This window comes from Sapajus apella, unplaced genomic scaffold (assembly GCF_009761245.1).
Source record: "Sapajus apella isolate SASKATOON/1434 unplaced genomic scaffold, GSC_monkey_1.0 scaffold12, whole genome shotgun sequence".
NCBI classification, from domain to species: domain Eukaryota; kingdom Metazoa; phylum Chordata; class Mammalia; order Primates; family Cebidae; genus Sapajus; species Sapajus apella.
The window spans coordinates 23,412,157-23,425,086 of NW_022436952.1; the positions used below are offsets into that span (position 1 = coordinate 23,412,157).

A 12,930-nucleotide genomic window follows, 5' to 3' on the forward strand; every position below is an offset into this window, starting at 1 on the left:
GAGATCATGCCACTGCTCTCCAACCTGGGCAACAAGAGCAAAACTCTGTCTCCAAAAAGAAAAAAAAAAAAGAATTTTTGGAGCCACGTGAGGGCAGTCAACATCATCAGATGATACGCTTGGCCCCTGGAGAACAGAGTCAGTGGTCAGTCGGACACAGGCCAGGACAGAAGGTGATTGGTCACTGAGGTAAGTCAAAAGCAATTCTTCGCTACATCCTCTGAGTTCACAAGGCACTTTGCTTCCTTGTAAATGTTTTAAATGTCAATTTTATTGAAGTATAACACATGGAGAGAAAAGTATACAAATCACAAGTATACAGCTTCATAAATGTTTAGAAAGTGAACATGCCCAGGTATCTATGTTGCAGCTCAAGAAACAGAACCAAGGCGCCTCATTTCATCTATCTCCGCTGCAATACACACCCACTTGGATTTTCATTTGGTGTAATGAAATAGTCTCTTTTCATATCTCTCCCTCCTTATACAGTCTACGTGTTTCAATGCAAGAACAGTTCTCTGTACCCCCAGCATCTAGAACCATGGATGACAAATGGAAAATGTTATATTTGTATATACTTATATGTATATGTAGGCATATGAATATGCATGCATGTATACACACACACGCACACACACAGACAATGTCAAATAGACTTCTTTTTAGCTTTCCATGGGAAGTAATATTGCTCATGATTGAGAGCATGGACTCTGGAGTCAGATACTCTGCATATACATCCTGGTTTCTCACTTTGACCTGGAGCAAGCCACTTAATCTCTCTACACCTCAGTTTTGTTACCTGTAAAAATAATCCTCCATTTATTTATTTATTTATTTAGAGATGGAGTCTTGCTCTGTCGCCCACGCTGGAGTGCAGTAGATGATCTCAGCTTACCGCAACCTCCACCTCCTGGGTTCAGCTGATTCTCCTGCCTCAGCCTCCTGAGTAGCTGGAATCACAGGTGCCTGCCACCATGCCTGGCTAAATTTTGTGTTTAGTAGAAATGGAGTTTCACCATGTTGGCCAGGCTGGTCGTGAACTCCTGACCTCAGGTGATTTTCCTGCCTCGGCCTCCCAAAGTGTTGGGATTGTAGGCATGAGCCACCGCACCTGGCCCTCCTTCCTATTTTAAGAGGTGTGAGGACTAAGTGTGTTAGTATATGTGAAGATCTGAGAACGGTGTCTGGCACTTAGTAGGCACAATGGAAAGATTCACTGCTAGCCTCTGCCGGGTGCAAAGCACTGTTAGGTCCTGTGGGTGACAAAGAGATGCTGTGGAGTCTGAGTCTTTATCAACGAGTTGGGGAAACCCTGGTGAAAGGCTCGGTGGCCATGCCTGAGAGAAAGGCAGGATCAAGTGACTGCAAACCCACCACCATTTTTAGCCTGAAAGTCATAGGTCCTTAGATAATCAGTCAGTGAATTTTATCAGGTGTTTACAATGTTCCAGGAACGGTGCCACTTCTGTAAGGAAGAATCAGAACCTCTTTCATTTCTGGGAAAGAGACTGCCTGTTGGGTCAGTTGTCCAGGTCTACTGTCTACTTATTAAACCTGCAGACAAGGCAATCTCCAGGATGTCCATTGCTCTCAACAGCAAACCCATCAGTAAGTGGAACCAGGTCTGGTCCTCCGTGATTTTCCCCAACCAGGTTTGGGGAACTCTGAACCAAGAGTCCATGTTCCCTCTTATGAGGCAGCAAAGGAAGATGGCAGCTGACTCAAGGTGGTTGGACAGGAATGAGCAAGGTCTTCACAGATGAAGAACTGAGAGTGTGGTCATCTGACCCCAGAAAGCCAACTATTTCCCAGACTTCGTGAATTCAGCCCTAAACTTATTAGATTGGCTCAGAGTCTGTATGACATTGACAACTTAACTGCCTTTCTGGGGAACCCCCTTGGAACCACTGCCCGCTTGTCTAGGCTGAGGGACTCCTCTGAAGACCAGGAAAAGATCAGTAGGCCTACTTAATGAGATGGGAATTGGGTTTGCTCATGTAAATATTTTTGATTCATTCAACACCTCTGAAGAATATGTATGTATAAAGCGTGGTGCTGGAGGCATGGGAGATACAGGCTCTGCTCTGCCCTCAGGGGCCAGCTATAGCAACAAGTTAGTGTTGTGTGGCAGGTGGGGTGGGGTCTGTGAGAAGATCGGAAACTTGTCAAATTACCTGAAGGTTGAAGAACATTTCAGTCATTTAGGTGCTGACCAACATCGCCAGTCACTCGTGTTAAGTCTGCACTGCATCTGAAAGACAGAATTTAAAGCTAGGGCATGAGGAACTCAGATTTTTTTCCAGTTGCCACATAAAGCAGAAGTGAGACATCATCTCACAATGAAAATTTGGGAGAAAAGAAAAAGAGCAATTTGGCCAACGTGGTGAAATCCCATCTCTACTAAAAATACAAAAATTAGCTGGGCATGGTGGCTCACGCCTGTAATCCCAGCACTTTGGGAGGCCGAGGTGGATGGTCAGGAGCTCGAGACCAGCCTGGCCAACATGGTGAAACCCTGTGTCTACAGGGGGAAAAAAAAAAAAAAAAAAAAAAAAAAAAAAAAAAAAAGCCCGGCGTGGTGGCTTACACCTGTAATCCCAGAACTTTGAGAGGGAAAAGTGAGTGGATTATGAGGTCAGGAGTTTGAGACCATCCTGGCCAACATGGTGAAGCCCCATCCCTACTAAAAATACAAAAATTAGCTAGGCATGGTGGCTCATGGCTGTAGTCCCAGCTTTTTAGGAGGCTGAGACAGGAGAATAGCTTGAACCCGGGAGGTGGAGGTTGCAGTGAGCCCAGATCACACCACTGCATTCCAGCCTGGCAAAAAAGCAAGACTCTGTCTCAAAAACAAAAACAAAAAACAAAAACAAAGGTTAATTGATCATGGTGGTGCATGCCTGTAATCCCAGCTACTCAGCAGGCTGAAGCAGAAGAATAACTTGAACCTGGGAGGCAGAAGTTGCAGTGAGTCAAGATTACGCCATTGCACTCCAGCCTGGGCCACAGAGTGAAACTCCATCTCAAAATAAAATAAAATAAAATAATCAGCCGGCTTTGGTGGCATCCCTGTAGTCCCAGCTACTCTGGAGGCTGAGATGGGAGGATCACTTAAGCCCAGGAGATTGAGGCTGTAGTGAACTATGATGGCACCGCACTCTAGCCTAAACACAGAGTGAGACACTGTCTCTAAAAGAAAAAAAAGTATGTGCACACATTACTTTATTTCACCCTCACATCCTTTACTTATGAATTCCAGGAACATCACCACACCTTGAAGACCAGCAGGGGATGGTATAGGGATGTCTTTTCCGCGTTCCGTAAGAGTGGCCTCCAAAACTGTCGACCAGTCCTTACCCCAAACTTGACCCGTGTCCTCAGGAGTGGAGCTTGACTTGCAACAAGGAAAGGCAATGAGGAGAACCAACACAGACTGGAAATAAAAGGGCCAGGAAGAAAGGAGAAACAGAACCTATCAGTCCCGGCAACAAGCCAGGTCTATTCAAGGTGCTATACACATCACCTGTTAAATTCTAATTCTACACAATGCTGCGAAGAGGTAATCATATGAGTATTCCCATTTCCATTCAATGGCCATCAGATTCAGAAGGTTTAAGTGCATGCCTGAGGCCACTCAGGGCTGTCCAACTCCAGACTTTCAAAGCATAAAGTCTAGGAAGTTTGGATGGGTCATAAAGTCTAGGGAGTTTGGGGGGACGGGGTCAGGAGCCACCTTGAAGGGTTGGCTATGAGAAAGCCACATTTGTCAGAGTGGGAGACAAATCCTTGCCCCCTCCCCTCCCTAGGTGAGGCTGTTACAGGGCAGGGGCCTGGGGCATTTTATGGGGAGAAGAAAAGCTGGAAGGAACCCACGAAGGGAGCCCTTTTCTCTGATTCAGAGATGAGCAGGTGCTGAGGCTTCAAGATCTGCAATTTGAAGCCAGGTGTGCTTCTGCTTGAGACCAAGGAGATTAAAGAGGCCCTAGAGGAGAAGGTGGGCTGGGGCTAACTCTGATCTAGAGTCTAGCTTTCATATCGCAGGTTTTCCAGAATGACCTCCAACTCCAAATATGCATTCATCCTGGTCAGTCTTAGTTCTCAATTCTTGAATTAGAAAATACCATAATTTGGCTGGCTGCAGTGGCTCACACCTGTAATCCCAGCATTTTGGGAGGCCAAGGCAGGTGGATCAAGGGGTCAGGAGTCCGAGACCAGCCTGGCCAAGATGGTGAAACCCCGTCTCTACTGAAAATACAAAAATTAGCCAGGCACGGAGGCAGGTGCCTGTAATCCCAGCTACTCAGGAGGCTGAGAAAGGAAAATCATTCGAACCTGGGAGGCAGAGGTTGCAGTGAGCAGAGATCACGCCATTGCACTCTAGCCTGGACAACAGAGCAAGACTCTATCTCAAAAAAGAAAATACCATAATTTCAGAGTTAGGCAAAACTTCAGGATTCTTTCCTACATAGACTAGTAAAGCAGACAGGTATTTGGAGAAAGAAACTCTTTGTGGATGGCAAAGTATGCTTTTGGTTGGAATATTCCGTATCTGCCCTGTGGCAATTAAATTGGAAAAAAAAAAAAAAAAAACGAAATCCCTATGCCCCCTAGTGGATCTGAGTTTTCATAAGTTCAACTAAAGCTCCCTGGGAACTTTGCCCAAATTGAAATATAATTTCATGACAAAGAACCCTCTGTCCTGTCCTGCCTCTTCTCCATCATTAGTGGCGTGAGGCAAAATTGAAGATGTTTAGTGTTATTCAACCAAGCTCTGAGGAATCCATAGGCTAGTGGCTCGAAGCATCTTTTAGGCTTGTTGAGACCGTCATCCAAATATTCAGGTAGTCAGAAAACTGCTTTCAAAGCATCAAGTCTAGGGAGTTTGAGTGAGTCAGGAACCATCTTGCAGAGTTGGCTCATAGCAGAGCCACTGACAGTAAGTCTGAAAGACAGCAGAAACACCGCGATAGCCTTCACACAGAGGCTCCCGTCAATGTCACCAGTGACTCCACATTACTAAAGCTGACGGACACTTCTCAGACCCTATCTCACCTGACCAATCAGCGGCACTGAACTCAGATAATAATTTATTAAAAGAAAAACTTGGCTGGGTGCATTGGCTTACACCTGTGATCCCAACACTTTGGGAGGCTGAGGCAGGTAGATCATGCAGTCAGGAGATGGAGACCATCCTGGCCAATATGGTGAAACCCTGTCTACTAAAATACAAAAAATTGGCTGGGCGTGGTTGCATACGCCAATAGTCCCAGTTACTCAGGAGGCGAAGGCAGGGAATCGCTTGAACCAAGGAGGCAGGGGTTGCAGCGAGCCAAGATCACGCCACTGCACTCCAGCCTGGCGACAGAGCAAGACTCCATCTCAAAAAAAAAAGAAAACTTTAGACAAGTTAAATTTAACAGAGTTTGTTTGAGCAAAAACAAACAAACAAAAAAACACACATACAGGTAAAACTGTATATGTGCTTTTAAAAGTGAGGAAATAGCTACCCTTAGGGCTGGAAAGAGACATGATGGGGCGCGTTGGCAATGTTCTGTTTCTTGAGCTGCATGCTGGTCACGTGATATGTTCAGTCTATGAAGATTCGCCAAGCCATAAACTTATGTGTGTGTTTCCAGTATGTATATTAAATGTCAATAAAATGCTGGGACTTTAAAAATCTTCCTGGTTATTTCTAATTTCCAAGAAAGAAATATAGTCTTCCTTATCCCCTACAGACACACATGTGCGTGCGCGCGCACACGCACACACACACACACACACACACACACACACACACACAGAGCTCTTAGCCCCATTCCTGATTGGTCCTTTGCTGTTTACACACAACTTAGGACCTGATTGTGATTGGCCTTTGGTTTTGGATGGCTCCAGCCCTTGAACTGGGTTTCTGTGTCTCCAGTTTTAACCCTACTGAGTTTCCTTATGCAATGAAAATATTTCACATTGGGGATAAATTCTCAGCATCCTTAAAAACGAAAGATAACAACAGTTACCTTCTGATGGCCCAGGGTCTGTGCTAGGTTAACGCGATGCAGATCATTTATCCTCTCAATAGTCCTGCCCATTTTACAGACAAGGAAGCTACGGCTCAGAAGTGAGAAGCACTCCCCAGACTGTGCTCTTTCTGCTATTTCCTGTCACACTTCCAAGTGGTTCTTTCTGCAAAGGCTTCATGCTGTTGAACAGTTTTCTACGCTTTGCATCTCCAACTAGAAAGCAAATGCCAGATGTCCCTTCTGCCACGTCCAGCCAAACTACCTGGAAGATACCTGATTGCGAGGGTTACTGGAAGTGAGGGCAAGGATGTTTGTGCTGAACGTCCCAGGTTCTGATCCCTCGTGCTCAGCCCCAAACCGCAGAGGAAACCTCTAATAGTCAGGCAGGCCAGGAGAGCTTTGGCAAGAGCCCTGAAATCAGACCCGGCCAGCATGTGTTCCTGAATATCAGAATAGACACTATATTTATTCTGAAAGCCTTTTAGTGCAACTGAAAGCTATAAATAACCATTAGGGCCCAAGCAAGTGGCCTTAACACATGGATTTTCTTCCAAAAACTGCAGACCCATTTTAATTAAGTTTGCAATTAACCTGTAAGGAGGGCAGGTCCCCTGGATTCCATTTGCTTCTGGAGACACTGTGAGTAATTTCCTATTTGTTGAACATTTGGGAATTAGCATGCTTACTGGGTGTTCAGCTTGGAGGCTTGCACAGAACCGAGCTCCTTGCAGCCTTGGCCTCCCCCAGCCCTGAGAGTCCCAATCAGTGTCTCTTTGCAAAGCCAATCCCCTTTTACTCTGTTGTCCCCCAGAACAAGATGGGAGTCATGGCTGTGCTGATGCTGCCCCTGCTGCTCCTGGGAATCAGCGGCCTCCTCTTCATTTATCAAGAGCTGTCCCGGCTGTGGTCAAAGTCAGCTGTGCAGAACAAAGTGGTGGTGATCACCGATGCCATCTCAGGACTGGGCAAGGGTAAGCTGGCTTTGCTCCCACCTGTGCCCATTTCTGCCCTCAGGGACTGGCAGGGTGGCAGGATCCTGTGCTCTCCCGGCTTCTATCATTAACTGGCAAGTTTCCCGTCCTTTGGAGCCTGCAAATTCCTGATAAATGAGGGGGGTGGAATATCTAGGGTTGCAAACTTACAGTCTAAGGGTTAAAATTGGTCTGCAGATGTGATTTCTTTTGACTTCGGGGAGTTTCCGGAAATTTTGAAAATGCAAAGCCTTTAGCTGGGGCAGTGTCCTGGTTGTGAGCCCAGACTCAGGAGGAGATGGGTTCAGTTCCTGGCTCCAGCACTAACTAGCTGGCTACTTCACCTCTCTGCCCCAAACTTCTCATCTGTAAAGCGAGAATACCAGCAGTCTCTACCTCATGATGCCGTTGTGAGGAATAAATGAGTTCATAGATGGATAGCGCTTAGAATAGCGCCTGGAGCTCAGTGGGTATCACTCAAGGGTTAGTAATGATGATAATGAACACACATAGGCAGAACGTGCCCACTCTAATGGGCCACACATCCCACCCATCCCTATTGCCTCACACTAGGCCTGATTCTTTCAATCGCTGCACTTGCTGGCATGGAAGGCATTTGCATTTGCAGCCCCTGAATTATATAGTCTCAGAGAGGCCCTTCTGCTGGTGACATATATGACATGAGGAGGCGTAATTGTCCTTAAGTTTGCAAGATTCTGACTCTATCCTTCCAGAAAATGGTAGTACAACTTTATATGTTATATAATTAGTGCAACCTTTGTTGTTGTTTTTATTTTTTAAGACAGAGTCTTGCTCTATCGCCCAGCCTGGAGTGCCATGGTGATCTTGGCTCACTGCAGCCTCCGCCTCCTGGGTTCAAGCGATTCTCCTGCCTCGGCCTCCTGAGTAGCTGGGACTACAGGTGTGTGCTACCATGCCAAGCAATTTTTTTGTATTTTTAGTAGAGACAGGGTTTCACCGAGTTGACCAGGATGGTCTGGATCTCCTGACTTCGTGATCTACCTGCCTTGGCCTCCCAAAATGCTGGGGTTACAGGCATGAACCACTGTGCCCAGCTGTTTTTATCATTTTTAATCAATTATAGAAGCCACACAGCCAAATATTCATTAGTAACTCAACAAGTGTCCACTGAGTCCACTATGTCCTGAGCATCCCTCTCGGGGGCTGGCCACTTACTGCCATGGTTCTGCCATTGTGAAAACATTTGTAATGTTCCTGAGAATTCCCTCAAAGCCTGCTGCTCATCCTCTTCGGCATCCCAACAGGAGCCCAATCTGCATGCTTTGAGGATGGCTTTGATTTCAGTGGGTGACCCACCTGGGTCCATCTAGTAAGATAAAAAAAACAAATAAAAAAACAAAGCATAAGGCAGACAGACTAGGCTCTCTACGTGGCCCCAGATGAGTCTCACAAACAATTTCCAGAGAGGATATCCAGCATCAAAAGGGAGCGAGGTGTCTGGGCACAGTGGCTCACACTTGAAATCCCAGCACTTTGGGAGGCCAAGGCAGGCAGATCACAAGGTCAAGAGATCGAGACCATCCTGGCCAACGTGGTGAAAACCCGTCTCTACTAAAAATACAAAAACTAGCTGGGCGTGGTGGTGTGCACCTGTAGTCTCAGCTACTTGGGAGGCTGAGGCAGACGAATTGGTTGAACCCGGGAGGCGGACATTGCAGTGAGCCGAGATTGCGCCACCGCACTTCAGCCTGGCACCTGGCGACAGAACAAGATTCTGTCTCAAAAAAAAAAAAAAAAAAAAGGGGAGCGAGGTACACAAACTCAAACTCCTTCTTCTTACGGAGCAAGCCAGGACACACACATGCATCAATCAGACCAGACACTAGGCAACAGGGAGAGTGTTGCCCTGGAGAAGTGGAAAAGAGGTGCTCACCTAAGAGCCTTTCAGAACGAAGGCTTTGGGGAAAATTTGCTCTCCCAATGGTGATCTTTGTCTGGCACTGCACCAGGCTGCTCATATGCGACCCCTGACATGGCCTCTACCCTGGAGCCTTTCCTGACACCTTCATTGCTCCTTCTTGTTGAATGACCCTTGTGGGGCCAGCTTGTGACCTGGCCCCTCATAAGTGCATACCACATTAGTGTATTTCTCATGCCTTATCTGTGTGTTTCTTAGTGTATCCACTAGATACAGGATTCCCAGTGCTGGAGTCTGCGTTTTGTTCACCCAGGCAGCCTCCGCACCTAGCTCCATGCTTTGTTGGCATACTTGGAAAATGCGTAATGAATAACCTCTAAAAGTGTCACGTGATCAGGGAAGGCCCTCCTTTGGATAAGTGTGTTCTCGCACATGTGTTTGATTGCTTTCCAGTTTGATTCCAACATGGCTGGAGAATATACTCTGCACGATTTCAATTCTTTTGAATTTGTGGAGGTTTGTCTTAGGATCTATCTTGGTACAGGTTCTACGAGTGCTGGAGAAGAACGTGCATTCTGCCACTGTCCTACGAATGCGGATTCAATCCTGTTGGTTGGGGAGGTTGCTCAGCTCTTCTGCAGCCTTGCTAGTTTTGTGTCTTCTTAGTAGAAATACAGTTTTATTTATCGTTGAGAGATGTGTATTTGTTTTAATCATCTCATTCATTTTTAAAACATCTCATTCAGTTGTAGTCACACATGACACCAATCAGGCACCCAGGAAATACATCTCATGAGGGAAACAGCCTGTACAGGAGGATGCCATGGCTGAGCCTGTCGTGTCTACTGTCAGGGTTCTTTTTTTACTCTATCACATTGACCCACCATGGAAAGAAATGCAAAGAAGAAAAACATAAAGTCCCAGTACTTAGCAGTAACTTGAGATGCTGGGTGTGTGTGACTTTAAATAAATGCCTAACTCCCCACGCTGCTGACAACAGTGATTCCAGCTTCCAGCTGCTCCGTGTCTCAAGTCCAGGGCACTGAGTGGACGACGCAGGCTGCACACAGCCACTGCACACCCTGATGCCACGGAACCTGCATGAACCCCGTGGGTGGTGCCCGGAGCAGCAGGGAGTGCGGCACCAAATCACTTACTAGGGAAATCAAACAAAGGTCAAACGTCTAGCCCTCGCTCCAAACCTCCAGAATTCAGCCAAGTTGGGAATCCTGTCACCTTGTACCCACTGTGTCTGCAGCAAGAGTGATGATCAAACTACCCAACCCCCGCACTTGAGCTGCATCAGTGAGTACAACAGAGCATCAGCCCTGCCTGTGTGTTATCACCTCAAAGACACAGCTTCTGTCCTTTAAACATTTCTGAAATCAGACTGATTGTCTTTCAATCAATAGCATCTTACAATCCCCACAGGCCACCTTTTAAAAAGTCGCTGTGGATCACGCCTGTAATCCCAGCCCTTTGGGAGCCTGAGGCAGATGAATCACTTGAACTCAGGAGCTCGAGACCAGCCTGGGCAACATAGTGAGATCCCCATATCTACAAAAAATGCAAAATTTAGTCAGGTATAGTGGCATGTGCCTGTACTCCCAGCTACGTGGGAGGATTGCTTGAACCCTGGGGGCAGATGTTGCAGCCAGCCGAAATTACACCACTGCACTCCAGTCTGGGTGACAGAGTGAGACCCTGTCTCAAAAAAAATTAAAAATAAAAGTCATTTATTATCTCCGAAATCAGGAGACAGCTCATCATCGATGGCATTTTAGATTGAAGAAATACAGAAAGAAGGGCTTCATTTATGTTTGTTGAATGAAAAAGAAAAAGCCTGGTACCAAAGTGCTTAATGAGAGATACATGCTGAGCGGAGCTGATGAAAGAATAGAAATAAGGACACCTGGGTATACCGAAGGCTGGTTTCAGCAAAAATGACTTCTTTGGGAGCAGGGCCTCTAGGCGTGGTTTCCGTAGCACTGAGGCACTGAGCATGCCACTGGGCTCCAGCCTCCCAGGCCCACCTAGGCAATTGCGGAGAAGGAAAATGGCATGATGGGGAAGAATGCTCCCAGCTGTTCTAAATCATGGCTAAGGCTAGAGGTTTGATCTGGCTCCTCTGACCAAGTGCAGCAGCTCCCACCTGTAATCCCAGCACTTTCGGAAGTCGAGGCCAGTGGATGACCTGAGATCAAGAGTTTGAGACCATCCTGGCCAACGTGGCGAAACCCGTCTCTACTTAAAATACAAAAATTATCCGGGCATGGTGGCAGGTGCCTATAATCCCAGCTACTTCATTTCTGTGAAGTGGGAGACGTGGGTTTTTTCTCCACTTGCTCAATCCCTCCTCAGCCCCTGGTTCCCAGGAAGTCTACTCCCCACCAGCCCTGTCCTTTGGAGTCCCACTGCCCTCCTGAGAGATCCTCTTGGGCAGACTTGAGACGAGCTCTCAACCAACTCATGGCCTACCCTGCGATTGGTGGTTGTGACTGCCTTGGCTCTGCAGGCCACCCCGATGGAGAGGTCCCAGCTTTCCTCTTCTCTGGCCTCAGGGCACTGGCTGGGTCCAGGAGCTTACCTATAAGACATCAGGCTGGGCTCATGGCTGCAGGGAGCCATGCTGTTCAGTTGATTCTTCCTGTGCCCCTCTCTCTAGGACAGAGGCAATGAAAACATCCGCGACCTGGGCCCATGGGCGAAAACTCACCTAATGTACTCCCCAGGGGAATCTTCCTTCAAAGTCTCCTCTATTCCTCCTCCTCTGATTCTTTTGTGTCCTATTTGTGGCTAAAGGGAATTGAATTTCATAAACAGGTTTTTAAAATTTCCGTTTAAAATCAGCATCTTGAACTGGCATCTAACTTTGGAATTTTATATCTATTTGATCTTAGTGCCTCAGTTAAACTTCCAATTTAATCTACTGTTACATATAGATATGTAGATTTATTATTATATTATATACATGAACACACACACAGATACAACCCAGCCTTATGGCATTGTATTCAACACACTGTTTTGAATCTTTTTAAAAATTACTTTTAAACTTACTCTATTGTGAACTTCGTTCCATGTCGATAGACCAGTTTCTGCAACCTCAATTTTAAGGGCTTCAAAATTGTGTGTAGATGTACTATAATTTACTTCACCAATCCCTATTACATTGGACATTTACAATTATCTCCAACTCTTAACTCTTATAACTGGTACTGAGATAAACAATATTATAACTATGTCTATACGGACATTCTTAATTATCTCCTTAGAATAAATGCCCATCCATGAAATCACTGAATCAAATTCTTCGCTTACTTTAAGTATACTGTCAAGGTTTTCCTTCTAAAAGACTGCAGCAATGTATACTGCCACCAGCAGTGAGTTCGTGACCCCGACTATTCACAGCGGCCAATGTGGCCAAGACTATTTCCAATTTTGTATTTTATTATCTGATAGATTAAAATTAGTCCCATGTTTTAGTTTGCATTTACTTATTACTGGTATTGACTCATCTTCTGTATCTTGATACTTTTTTTTATGAATTGCTTACTCATCTCCTTAACCCATTTCTTTATTAGCACATTTATCTTTTTTCTAATTGATTTGTAGGAGTTCTTCGTATATCAAATTAACCCTTTTCTGACATATAAACACTTTTTCTCTAAATTTGTGTTGTCCTTTATTTATGGGTGGATTTTTTTGCTTTGTTATAAGAAGGTTTTTTTTAAAGGGTAAAATCTAGGCCGGGCGTGGTGTCTCACACCTGTAATCCCAGCACTTTGGGAGGCCGAAGCGGGTGGATCACCTGAGGTCAGGAGTTCGAGATCAGCCTGACTAACATGGGGAAACCCTGTCTCTACCAAAAAATACAAAAATTAGCTGGGTATAGTGGCGGATGCCGGTAATCCCAGCTATTTGGGAGGCTGAGGCAGGAAACTTGCTTGAACATGGGAGGTGGAGGTTGCAGTGAGCTGAGATCACGCCATTGCACTCCAGCCTGAGTGACAGACTGAGACTCCATCTCAAAAAAAAAAAA

At 45.9% G+C, this 12,930-nt stretch overlaps 1 protein-coding gene across 2 annotated transcripts in view; it reads left to right on the forward strand.

Annotated features, from left to right (window-relative positions):
* Positions 1–6,509: 6,509 nt before the first annotated feature.
* DHRS7C (dehydrogenase/reductase 7C) overlaps positions 6,510–12,930 on the forward strand; it is a 21,334-nt gene continuing 14,913 nt past the window's right edge. Inside the window, exons 1-2 of one of the 2 annotated variants that reach the window (XM_032280291.1) lie at positions 6,510–6,656; positions 6,829–6,988. In XM_032280291.1, the coding sequence (XP_032136182.1) occupies positions 6,835–6,988 (154 nt within the window). In that variant the 5' untranslated portion in view covers positions 6,510–6,656; positions 6,829–6,834. The remainder of the gene's footprint in view (positions 6,657–6,828; positions 6,989–12,930) is intronic. The other variant, XM_032280292.1, reaches the window with a different exon arrangement.